We start from the raw sequence: 13598 nt of genomic DNA, 5'->3' as shown, positions 1-13598 counted from the left end.
CCCACTTCATCATTGCTGGAAGCTAGGGACCCCCACTGAATCATTATTGGAATCCAGAGACTCCCGCTGAGCCATTATTGGAGGCGGGGACCCCGGCCTGAGCATTTTCGTTAATTTGAACTGCAAAATAATACACACACAAAAAAACAGAAACAAGCATTCCTCAAACAAATACACGCATGATTATTTTATTTAATTCACAAATATAAAAAATGTCAAAATTGTAATTTAAATGGAAGGGTTGGAGCTTTTCTAAATTAATTTGAGGTAACTCATATTCAAATGCACGGCTCCCACGAATCAATCTGAGGATACTAACTCAATTTTTACCCTTTAATTTTAAATTCCTTTACAAAATGTTCACTTTTACAATTTGCTTCCTTATATATACTCATTGATATGTTAATATTGTTTAATATTCCAAACAGTCGTGTACCCCTTGAGTAGACTTCGCAGATCCCCAAATGGATCCCCATACCACAGGTCAAGAACCACTGTCTTAGTGCCTTGAAGCCCACAGGAATGTGCTGGCTCAGACTGGCCCACCCCACAGTATATGTGCGGGAGGCGCACCAGAGGGGGCACATAATACCATAAAACCAATAAAAATGAGAGCAAGTTAGACCTGGGAACCTCCATGTTTACTAACTATTTTAATGACTCGGGTACCTCCACCTAGCCTTTATTGAGGATCCTTGGCTCTCACCCTCCCTTCCCTGTCTAAGTTGTGTTCTAGTACGTGCTGTCAGGCAGGAAGAGACATGTTGTCGTAGAATGTCGGCTTTAGAATCTCTTTTTCAGTCCCTGGAGAAAAACAAACAGGCCTCTGGCTATTTGCTTCTCTTGTCCACCACACACAGAGTGAGCCCTCACAATGTTCTATAATTGAGTCTCTTGAAAAATATATTAGTACCCTCAAGTTTTGGTCAGCGGCATGTTATCCCCACTGACGAACTAGTAGCCAACAGCCTCATCCTCGGGTCTTACCAGGAGGGAGAGTCGCAAGGTGCAGAGGTGGTGTGCATAGTCCTCCGCTTGAATATGGAGGCAGCAAAGCCCCATGCAGTGTGAGAAGATGCCAACTCCTCTCAGCTCTCCTCAGTTCTGTTGTACCAATGTCACATGCACAACATCCTGCCGACTCATCTCATCTCTCCTCATTTCTGTTGTACCGATGTCACATGTATAATATCCTGCCGACTCATCTCATCTCTCCTCATTTCTGTTGTACCGATGTCATATGTACAATATCCTGCTGACTCCTCTACTCAGTTTAGTTGTACTAATGTCATATGTACTTCATCCGGTTGTCTCATCTCCTCCGTACGTTTGTACGAATGTCACATGTACAACATTCTGCCGACTCCTCTCATCTCTCCTCAGTTCTGTTGTACCGATGTCACATGTACAACATTCTGCCGACTCCTCTCATCCCTCCTCAGTTCTGTTGTACCGATGTCACATGTACAACATTCTGCCGACTCATCTCATCTCTGCTCAGTTATGTTGTACCGATGTCACATGTACAACATTCTGCCGACTCCTCTCATCTCTCCTCAGTTCTGTTGTACCGATGTCACATGTACAACATTCTGCCGACTCCTCTCATCTCTCCTCAGTTCTGTTGTACCGATGTCACATGTACAACATTCTGCCGACTCATCTCATCTCTGCTCAGTTCTGTTGTACAGATGTCACATGTACAACATTCTGCCGACTCCTCTCATCTCTGCTCAGTTCTGTTGTACCGATGTCACATGTACAACATTCTGCCGACTCCTCTCATCTCTCCTCAGTTCTGTTGTACCAATGTCACATGTACAACATTCTGCCGACTACTCTCATCTCTCCTCAGTTCTGTTGTACCGATGTCACATGTACAACATTCTGCCGACTCCTCTCATCTCTGCTCAGTTCTGTTGTACCGATGTCACATGTACAACATTCTGCCGACTCCTCTCATCTCTCCTCAGTTCTGTTGTACCAATGTCACATGTACAACATTCTGCCGACTACTCTCATCTCTCCTCAGTTCTGTTGTACCGATGTCACATGTACAACATTCTGCCGACTCCTCTCATCTCTGCTCAGTTCTGTTGTACCGATGTCACATGTACAACATTCTGCCGACTCCTCTCATCTCTCCTCAGTTCTGTTGTACCGATGTCACATGTACAACATTCTGCCGACTCCTCTCATCTCTGCTCAGTTCTGTTGTACCGATGTCACATGTACAACATTCTGCCGACTCCTCTCATCTCTGCTCAGTTCTGTTGTACCGATGTCACATGTACAACATTCTGCCGACTCCTCTCACCTCTGCTCAGTTCTGTTGTACCGATGTCACATGTACAACATTCTGCTGACTCCTCTCACCTCTGCTCAGTTCTGTTGTACCGATGTCACATGTACAACATTCTGCCGACTCATCTCATCTCTCCTCATTTCTGTTGTACCGATGTCACATGTACAACATTCTGCCGACTCCTCTCATCCCTCCTCAGTTCTGTTGTACCGATGTCACATGTACAACATTCTGCCGACTCCTCTCATCTCCTCCGTACGTTTGTACGAATGTCACATGTACAACATTCTGCCCACTCCTCTCATCTTCTCATCTCTCCTCAGTTCTGTTGTACCGATGTCACATGTACAACATTCTGCCGACTCCTCTCATCCCTCCTCAGTTCTGTTGTACCGATGTCACATGTACAACATTCTGCCGACTCCTCTCATCTCTGCTCAGTTCTGTTGTACCGATGTCACATGTACAACATTCTGCCGACTCCTCTCATCTCTCCTCAGTTCTGTTGTACCGATGTCACATGTACAACATTCTGCCGACTCCTCTCATCTCTGCTCAGTTCTGTTGTACCGATGTCACATGTACAACATTCTGCCGACTCCTCTCATCGCTCCTCAGTTCTGTTGTACCGATGTCACATGTACAACATTCTGCCGACTCCTCTCATCTCTGCTCAGTTCTGTTGTACCGATGTCACATGTACAACATTCTGCCGACTCCTCTCATCTCTGCTCAGTTCTGTTGTACCGATGTCACATGTACAACATTCTGCCGACTCCTCTCATCGCTCCTCAGTTCTGTTGTACCGATGTCACATGTACAACATTCTGCCGACTCCTCTCATCTCTGCTCAGTTCTGTTGTACCGATGTCACATGTACAACATTCTGCCGACTCCTCTCATCTCTGCCCAGTTCTGTTGTACCGATGTCACATGTACAACATTCTGCCGACTCCTCTGCTCAGTTTAGTTGTACTAATGTCATATGTACTTCATCCGGTTGTCTCATCTCCTCAGTACGTTTGTACCAATGTCACATGTACAACATCCTGCCGACTCCTCTCTACTCTCCTCAGTTCTGTTGTACCAATGTCATATGCACTTCATCCTGCTGACTCCTCTCTCCTCTCACCTCTTCTCAGTTCTATTGTACTGATTTCATATGCACTTCATCTTGCCGACTCCTCTCTCCTCTCCACAGTTCTGTTGTACTAATGTTAAATGTATACCATCCTGCTGACTCCTCTCACCTCTCCTCAGTCCTGTTGTCCCGATGTCATATATACTTCATCCTGCTGACTCGTCTCTCCCCTCCTCAGTTCTTTTGTACCAATGTCATATGTACAACATCCTGCCGACTCCTCTCATCTCTTCTCAGTTCTGTTGTACTAATGTCATTTGCACTTCATCCTGCCGACTCCTCTCACCTCTCCTCAGTCCTGTTGTCCCGATGTCATATATACTTCATCCTGCTGACTCGTCTCTCCCCTCCTCAGTTCTGGTGTACCGATGTCACATATACAACATCCTGCCGACTCCTCTCACCTCTCCACAGTTCTGTTGTACCAATGTCATATGCACTTCATCCTGCTGAGTCCTCTCTCCTCTCCTCAGTTCTGTTGTACTAATGTAAAATGTACACCATCCTGCTGACTCCTCTCACCTCTCCTCAATCCTGTTGTACTAATGTCAAATGTGCAACATCCTGCCGACTACTCTCACCTCTCCTCAATCCTGTTGTACTAATGTCAAATGTACAAAATCCTGCCAAACTCTCTCACTTCTCCTCAGTTCTGTTGTACCGATGTCACATGTACAACATTCTGCCGACTCCTCTCATCTCTCCTCAGTTCTGTTGTACCGATGTCACATGTACAACATTCTGCCGACTCCTCTCATCTCTGCTCAGTTCTGTTGTACCGATGTCACATGTACAACATTCTGCCGACTCCTCTCATCGCTCCTCAGTTCTGTTGTACCGATGTCACATGTACAACATTCTGCCGACTCCTCTCATCTCTGCTCAGTTCTGTTGTACCGATGTCACATGTACAACATTCTGCCGACTCCTCTCATCTCTGCTCAGTTCTGTTGTACCGATGTCACATGTACAACATTCTGCCGACTCCTCTCATCGCTCCTCAGTTCTGTTGTACCGATGTCACATGTACAACATTCTGCCGACTCCTCTCATCTCTGCTCAGTTCTGTTGTACCGATGTCACATGTACAACATTCTGCCGACTCCTCTCATCTCTGCCCAGTTCTGTTGTACCGATGTCACATGTACAACATTCTGCCGACTCCTCTGCTCAGTTTAGTTGTACTAATGTCATATGTACTTCATCCGGTTGTCTCATATCCTCAGTACGTTTGTACCAATGTCACATGTACAACACCCTGCCGACTCCTCTCTACTCTCCTCAGTTCTGTTGTACCAATGTCATATGCACTTCATCCTGCTGACTCCTCTCTCCTCTCACCTCTTCTCAGTTCTATTGTACTGATTTCATATGCACTTCATCCTGCCGACTCCTCTCTCCTCTCCACAGTTCTGTTGTACTAATGTTAAATGTATACCATCCTGCTGACTCCTCTCACCTCTCCTCAGTCCTGTTGTCCCGATGTCATATATACTTCATCCTGCTGACTCGTCTCTCCCCTCCTCAGTTCTTTTGTACCAATGTCATATGTACAACATCCTGCCGACTCCTCTCATCTCTTCTCAGTTCTGTTGTACTAATGTCATTTGCACTTCATCCTGCCGACTCCTCTCACCTCTCCTCAGTCCTGTTGTCCCGATGTCATATATACTTCATCCTGCTGACTCGTCTCTCCCCTCCTCAGTTCTGGTGTACCGATGTCACATATACAACATCCTGCCGACTCCTCTCACCTCTCCACAGTTCTGTTGTACCAATGTCATATGCACTTCATCCTGCTGAGTCCTCTCTCCTCTCCTCAGTTCTGTTGTACTAATGTAAAATGTACACCATCCTGCTGACTCCTCTCACCTCTCCTCAATCCTGTTGTACTAATGTCAAATGTGCAACATCCTGCCGACTACTCTCACCTCTCCTCAATCCTGTTGTACTAATGTCAAATGTACAAAATCCTGCCAAACTCTCTCACTTCTCCTCAGTTCTGTTGCACCAATGTCACATGTACAACATCCTGCTGACACTTCTCACCTCTCCTCAGTACTGTTGTACCTATGTCATGTACACATCTTCCTGCCGACTCGTCTCACCTCTCCTCAGTTCTGTTGTACTAATGTCTCATGTACTTCATCCTGCCGACTCCTCTCACCTCTCCTCAGTTCTTCTGTACCAATGTCATATGTACACCATCCTGCCTACTTCTCTCACCTCTCCTCAGTTCTATTGTATGATGTCATATGTACAATGTCCTGCCGACTCCTCACACCTCTCCTCAGTCCTGTTGTACCTATGTCATATGCACTTCATCCTGCTGACTCCTCTCCTCTCGTCTCCTCTCACCTCTCCTCAGTTCTGTTGTACTAATGTCATATGTACAACATCCTGCCGACTCCTCTCACCTGTCCTCAGTCCTGTTGTACCTATGTCATATGCACTTCATCCTGCTGACTCCTCTCCTGTCCTCTCACCTCTTCTCAGTAGTCTGTTGTACTAATGTCATATGTACAACATCTTGCCGACTCCTCTCACCTGTCCTCAGTCCTGTTGTATCAATGTCGTATGTACTTCACCTTGTTGGCTCCTCTACTCTGTTCTCAACCCTATTGTACTGACGTTGAACTCTTATTATTTTGTTTTCTCTACTGCACTCGAGTTATGTTCTGTGTAAAGTGCTCCACTGCCTCAGTGACCTGGTCAGCACTAGGATAAATAAACAAATACTGTAACTCTGGAAACCCTCATGTGCAGGGACTCAGTCAGACATAAACCAAAAGACAACGAGTGTATGACAGCCTGTTGATCCTCGCACCTCTAGGCCTCAACCCACCAGGCTGCCATCTCTCTTGGGGTTTGGACCTTATCACTAACACCCAGCCCCCATCCTTCATCCGCTCCCTCTGGCACGGTGAGGGACTTTGTTATATCTGACTTGTGTCTTTCCTTTCCGTGGCTGTGACTTCCCTGCTGCTCAGCTAGTGTGAGTGTTAGCGTGCCTGATGACCTCATGGAATGTGTGAGTGCCTGGCTTGTGTGTGGAGTGTCAGTTGAAGGCAGGTAGGCTGAGCGGCAGGGAGGCTGCTCCTGGCGGGGTTATTCCATCTACCTATCTTCTTCTAATGAACTTACCTTGAAGGGGAAGACCCTGATGAATTTGATATTGCAGTTATGCAATTGGATAAGTACTTTGCAAAAACAAAAAATATAGTAGTTCATAGATACAATTTTTTCACTAGAGCGCAAAAACCCAACGAAAGTCTGAACACCTTTATAACTGCATTGAAAGTTCTTGCTGCGAAATGTGAGTTTGACAATTTTACTTCACAGTTGATAAGGGATCAACTTGTGGCTAGATGTTACTGTAAAAAAGTCCAACAGAAATTACTTACTTGCAAAGATCCCACTTTAGATGAAGCGGTAGATATCGCTAAAAGCATCGAAAGATCAATGGATGATGCAAAACATCTTGAGTCCGCATTATCGAATTCAACTATTTCTGGAGCAATCAACTCTAAGTCTTCATCTTTTGGTTCATCTTCTGGTTCTCCATGGAATGCTCCAAGAAGACCCATTACATTTAGAAGTGGAAGAGGTTTTACACCCAATAGGGCTGGAAGAATGTTTACATCCAGTAGACAAAACAATTATAACATAAGCTGTTATAGATGTGGGTCATCCATGCATGTGTCATCTTTCAAGAATTGTCCTGCACTCAACCGTCAGTGTACCAAATGTGGGAAAATGGGACATTTTGCAAATGTTTGCATGGGAGGTAGAAGAGGCAATGTGAGATGTGTAGTCAATGATTCTGAAGGTATATCTAATGACTTTGATAGTCAATTCAGTGACGAAGTCACTAATCAGGAATATCTTGTGGTTGTTAAAAATTGTACGAACAACTGTGTTACAGAGATTGATGTTCCAGATCCAGAGGTTGATGTCATCATTGACAGCAATCACATTCAACTCCTTGTTGATACTGGTGCTCGCATCACCATTGTGTCGCAAGACAAATATCTTGTGTATTGGTCTAACAAGAATCTATTACTTCCCGATATATTTACTGTTGCCTTTGAGGGTAGTAAAATTGACCTTCTGGGTTATTTTTGGGCAAGTATTAGTGTTTTTGACTCAACTATCAATGGTAAAGTTTATGTAGCCAAGCGAGGTATCAATGTCCTTGGTCTTTTACATCAAGCAGAATTTAGTCTTACCATTAAACCTGGTCTACCTAATCCAGTTTTTATTGACAAACAAAGTCACTCTAATCTTAGTACTAGTATTGGCTCTACCGTTGTCCCTCAGTTAAGTACTCCTTGGGAAAAGAAATATGCAAAGATTTTTGAGGACCGGTTAGGTAAAATTACAAATTTCCAACATTCTATCAAAGTTAAGGATGGTTCATTACCAATTAAACATAAACTTCGCAATGTTCCTTTAAGCATTAGAAATGATCTCTCAAAACATTTGCAGTCTTTGTGTGAGCAAGGCATAATAGAGAAGGTTGAGTCTACACTTTGGCTTTCTCCCATAGTTTTGGCTAAAAAGATATCTGGGGATCTGAGGATGTGTGTTGACTTGAGGAGTCTCAACGAAGCTATTTGGGTTGATAGTTTTCCTCTTCCGCGTATAGAAGATCTTATCGCCAAAGTAGGAAATTCTTCTTGGTTCACCAAACTTGATCTTAAAGCTGCTTACCACCAAGTTGAATTGCATCCTCAGTCCCGACATCTGACAGCGTTTGTTACTCCTGATGGGGTTTTTCAATTTTGTCGCCTTCCTTTTGGTCTTGCTTCAGCTGCAGCAATATTTCAGAGACTAATGACAGAAATGTTTAGTAATGAACGAAATGTTGTGGTTTTTCAGGATGATATTCTTATTTTTTCGGAAAATGAAGTTGAACATGATGCTGTGATTGATAGTGTTCAGTATTCTGTCGAATAGAGGTGTCACTTTACAAAAGAGTAAATGCATTTTCAAAGTAAGAGAAATTGAGTACTTAGGACATGTTATCTCGGAGCAAGGAATCAGACCCAGACCAGGCCTTGTTAAGAGTATAATTGAGGCTCCTTCTCCTCAAAACAAAGAACAATTAATGTCATTTCTAGGCCTTTGTGAGTTCTATTCCAAATTTATGAAAGACTTTGCTAAAACTACGGAGTGCTTCAGGGCATTACTTAAGAAAGGTGCAGATTATGTATGGTCTGAAGAATGCCAGAAAGGTTTTCAGACCATTAAAAATCATATTGTCAAAGTCCCTGCTTTGCAGCCATTCAAAGAAGGAAATCAAACTGTCATCACGGTTGATGCCTCTGATTATGGTTTAGGAGCGATTCTATCACAGTATGCTTGTGGGAAAGAGTATACAGTTGGTTTTGCTTCCAGGACTCTTCGTCCGGTTGAACGGAAGTACTCGGTGATTGAAAAAGAGCTTTTAGCCTGTGTGTGGAGTGTGGAAAAATTTAAGCAATATGTTTGACCCCTTGTAGATATTCTTTCCGGTAAAAATATCAAGCGCACCACTGCACGCATAGCACGTCTGTCAACAAAACTTATTGAATACACTTTTAGTGTAGAGTACATCCCTGGAGGGAAAAATTGTAGGGCTGACTGTCTGTCGAGACTTCCTATTTCAGACCTGGATGAACAAGATTGGGAAAGTGAAGTTGAGGAGTGTTTTGTAGCTCTTATTAGTCAAGAGAATTTATCATTCGCAGAGGAAGATTGGATTATACAAATTGACAAAGATCCGGTTTTAAAAGAGGTTGCATCTCTGATAAGAAAAGGATGGTCGAAAGAGAAGTGTTTATCACCTGAACTTCAAATGTTCTGGAAGGTCAGCAGTGAACTTTCCGTAGAAAGTGGTAAAATAATTAGGGGTGACAAACTTATTCCTCCCAGTATTTATCGTGAGAAAATTGTTTTGGCCGCGCATTCTGGTCATCTTGGGTCAACTATCACTAAAAGAAAAGTCAGGAATGATTTTTGGTGGCCCAGAATGGATATTCAAATAGATACTTTGGTCAGAAATTGTTCACGTTGCAATACCAGTGATAAAGTGTTAGTACTTGAAGGTACTGTTGAGTCACCTGTTGTTCCTCCAAGTAGAGCATGGCAAAAGATTGGAATGGACTTTCTTGGTCCGTTTCATGTTCTTTCTTCTACTTCAAAGTATTTTTTGGTTATTATTGACCATCTCTCCAGGTGGGTTGAAGTTGAGCCCATCTCTGCACCAAATTCTAAAAGTGTTATCAATTGTTTGAACAACATTTTTGCTAGAGAAGGCTGTCCTGAAGAAATTCTTACGGACAATGGGGTGCAATTTGTATCACATGAAATGACCACTTTCTTAAATTCATGTGGCATAAAACATACTAGAACTCCCTTATATCATCCACAGAGTAATGGTAAGACAGAAAGATTTAACAGAGTTGTAGTAGAATGTGTACAAGCAGCGTTCAGATCTAGGTCTTGTGTTTTTCAAGCTGTTAGAGATCTTGTGTGGTCGTATCGCACATCACCTCATGTCACTACGAATTTCTCGCCGTTTGAACTTATGCGAGGAAGAAAAGCACCTAGCCAGGTATATCCTTTCTGGATGGTCAAATCTTATCATCAGGGTTGTGATTTGAAATGTTTATGGGAATCTGCATGGAAAACTTTGTGTGATGCTTCATCTAGATTCTGTCATACTTCAAGTAAAAAAGAGCCACATAGATTGTCAATTGGAGATTGGGTTAGAGTTAAAAATCCAGTCTCAGTAAGGAAAGGATTCACTAAATTTCTAGAGCCACAACAAATTATAGAGGTACGTAAGAATGCTGTGAAATTGTCAAATGGTAATTGGTGGAGTACTTCTCGCATAGCGAGAGATCCATCTTTTTCTTCCTACAGTAGCAAATGCAATCAAAATGTTTCAGGAGGGGATGGTGTTAGGAAAAGCACTAGAATTTGTTCTAGACCTCGTAATTTGCAGGATTATGTATAATTGTTAGTAACTGTTTTTTTTGTTGCTCACTGAAGAAAAAGTTGTTTTATTTAAGGGGGAAAGTGTGGTGATGTCATGGCATTAGGTATGTGGAACTCTGTTAGGTCATTTAGAGTGTTGGTAGATTCTGTGATTGAGTGTTCTTTATACTGTCAGTTGGATTCCTGGTCTGGAGACTCAAGGGACGGCTCTCTCTGTCTGTGAATAAATCTACAAATCAATCCTTGTGTACAAGTCATCATTTCATAAGCTCTAATAAATCTAACCTATTTTAGAAACCTGGCTCCATGGACATTCAATTTACCACAGACTTGAGCCCCACAGCCTACATGCCACCATCTCAGGGGTGTAACACGGGCCCTTGCAGCCCCTGTGGTGCAGAGGGCCCCGCAGTCCTTCAGGGGAGCCCTAATTCAGCCAAAGGGCGATAAATATTTGTGACATATGAGAGATTCAGGGGCCACTCATCATACTCTGCAGGCGGCCCCAACAGTTTGCATTACACCACTGCAACTACTTCCAGGAAACCGTGCAATCTCCAAACGTACCTCCAAGGAGAACAACAGGGAGAGACATGTGGGCCAGAGTGTGCCCCTGGGTAGGGCTGTGCCATGTGGACCACCTGGTAGTGCAGAGCACCGTTGCTTGTTTGCTTTCCTGTTTCCTCATCATCACGTGGGACAGAGCTGCTTTCCTCGGTTGCGCCTTATCTCTCCTCTTGACCGTGCCCCCTCCTCTGCTCCAAGGAGGCTCTGGTCTTAGGGCACACCCCTTTGGTCCCACGGGGCATGAAATACTACATTACACTATCCGGTCACCACGTGTTCTGGCTGGCCCTAAATGCTCCTGCGACCCAAACTGCACTGCTTCTGGGCGCTGGCGACTCATTGCTTTAAGTATTCCTTCAATCTAATGTACTTCTTGGTTCAGAATGTGTGGTGTAAAGGTGCTTTATTCTCTGCACAGACATGTGGCGGTTCCGAAATTACTGTAACGAAGAAAGCACTTCTACGGAACCGCCACGTGTCTGTGCAGAGGCCAGAGCGGCGTTAACACCGCGAATTCTGAAACAAGTTTATTATATCGGAGGTGTACTTGAATCATGGACTGTGCGTGTGTGCGCGCGTGTGTGTGCGCGTGTGTGCGTGTGCGTGCTTCGGTTTTCCGATTGAATATCGCCAACCAGGACTCCAGTGTTCCGGCCGCAGCAGCCCGGGTGGCGGGGTCCATTACCGAATAAGCGCCACGAAAAGAACTGTTTTTATGTTCCCACCAGCAGCTTCGCCGTTCCATTACTGTGCTACGATTGATGTGCGGCTTGGACGGCAGAGCCCCCGTTGTTTCTTTAGGTTTATCTACGTCTTTGAGTGGTTTTCTTGCTGACTGTGCTCTTTACACTCTCCCGGCACAGAACACCCTGCTGCCTCGACACTTAAACTCGTTTTTGGCAACCTCCGTGGGTGACCTTGGTTTTTAGGTCCGGCTAGATTGCGCTTTTGCTACTAAAACGACATGTACACATGTTTATATAGAGGGCATTGCAGAATGAGCCATCTCAAAGTTCCAGACAGTAATGGTAAGACTTAACGAGACTCATGGCCAAGGCAGGAAGTCTTCTAACAGGAAGTCTTCCCTGGCAAAAATGTCATATAGGACAAATTCAGAAGTTGCGCATCTAGTTGCATATCTTCCTGACAGCATGGCTGTCTCCCCAGGCTATTCCCATGCTTAAAATAGTGCATGGCACACCTTTTTGGGATTGGCTTCAGGCAGCCTCTGAATGCAGTCACGTGTGTTTACCTTAATCCCTATTATTGTATCCCTGTAGATCGCCCACACCTCATTTCAAAGATCACAACCTCTCCTTTAAAGTCATACCCCTGAAAGCGAACGGTACCTAATCTCCTGTAGTTTATCTATTGAAACCGCCAACCAATGCACACGTTCACATGTCCCCCTCTCCCACTACAGCTCACACCTAACTCCTATTCATGTATTCTACCACATAGAAACTGGACCAAATATGGTTTCCTCAAGGGCGCAAGACTAATCCCAGTAATCAACAATAACCCTGGGTGCTGCAGCAAAGTGTTACAACTCCTAGTCAGGTCAGGGGTGGTGAGTGGTAGAGAGTTACAATACAGTACAATATGCAACTCACGCTACCACTAATACCAAGACACTCCACGGTTGGGAAGTTGATTATGCGGGCTGCGTAATAATTCCCTTATATTGCTTGACATTCTGACACTCACATAAGACAAAACTGCTAAGGGTCATTTCCATCGCACAGCAGTGTACCAGTCCACAGCAAACAAACCACCCGTCACCAACTGAACAGGCACAGAATAACTGAGGAGATCCACCACATGCTGCTGCCAAAGGGGGATTTCCATTTAGTCCATCGCTGCAGATCCAAATAGGCTTCTTGACCCTCAATCTACTACGGGGTGATATTAACGAAGTCCATCAGAGCAGATCTCGCCACACTTTCTCCATGTCACCCATGCCTGATCAAGACCATACGCTTTAACAAACTCGCTTAGAGCGGACAACCTAGTGCAGTAACCAGCTAAGTGGGCTATGATCATAAGAAACACTATGACGCGACCTGCAGAGCCGCTAAATGCCACCAGCGTATTGAAAACCACAAACTGTGCGCCTCTCTTTCGCTCTTCTTCACTCTGCATCTCATAACATGATTATCGTACCTTGTGCTCATCACACTCCATGTGGGAACACCTACCACACGGCATCTAAACAAAAGCAACACACTCCCAACCACACACCCTCGTTAGTATAGCATGCTACCCATGTAAGCAAGCGCTTCCGCAACCCAGAAAGGGGCAGTAAGAGCTGTATAAATGTTGCAATGCAATACAAGCACGCTAATGCAAAATACATTACAAATACAGTGACATACCCAATCGCTTTGTTGATACTTAGCTTTTTTCCACTCTTCAATGCTTCATTGAACCCCCCCCCCAACACCCCCTGCTTCCTGCACCAGTACCTCCCTCCCCCTTTCCCAGAGCAGTGATAATCACATCTGTAAGCAGATTAGCTCCCTTCCACCCCCACCATATTTTCAACAGGGAAACAAATTAGCTGTATTTTAAAGCATTCCGTTAAACACGTCTCTGCCAGGA

General features: G+C 44.3%; 1 protein-coding gene across 1 annotated transcript in view; it reads right to left on the bottom strand.

The window, feature by feature from the left end:
* LOC146822149 (exostosin-1-like) overlaps positions 1-7033 on the bottom strand; it is a 266363-nt gene extending 259330 nt beyond the window's left edge. The window contains exons 1-2 of the mRNA XM_085609971.1: positions 6851-7033; positions 6591-6646 (exon numbers count right to left, since the gene is read on the bottom strand). Coding sequence (XP_085466097.1) covers positions 6591-6646; positions 6851-7033 — 239 coding nt within the window. The remainder of the gene's footprint in view (positions 1-6590; positions 6647-6850) is intronic.
* Between the last annotated feature and the right edge of the window lie 6565 nt (positions 7034-13598).

Source organism: Triturus cristatus, chromosome 6 (assembly GCF_964204655.1).
Source record: "Triturus cristatus chromosome 6, aTriCri1.1, whole genome shotgun sequence".
In the NCBI taxonomy this organism is placed as follows: Eukaryota; Metazoa; Chordata; class Amphibia; order Caudata; family Salamandridae; genus Triturus; species Triturus cristatus.
Note: the sequence above shows the minus strand (reverse complement) of the source record. Positions and strands in the feature narration are given on the sequence as shown.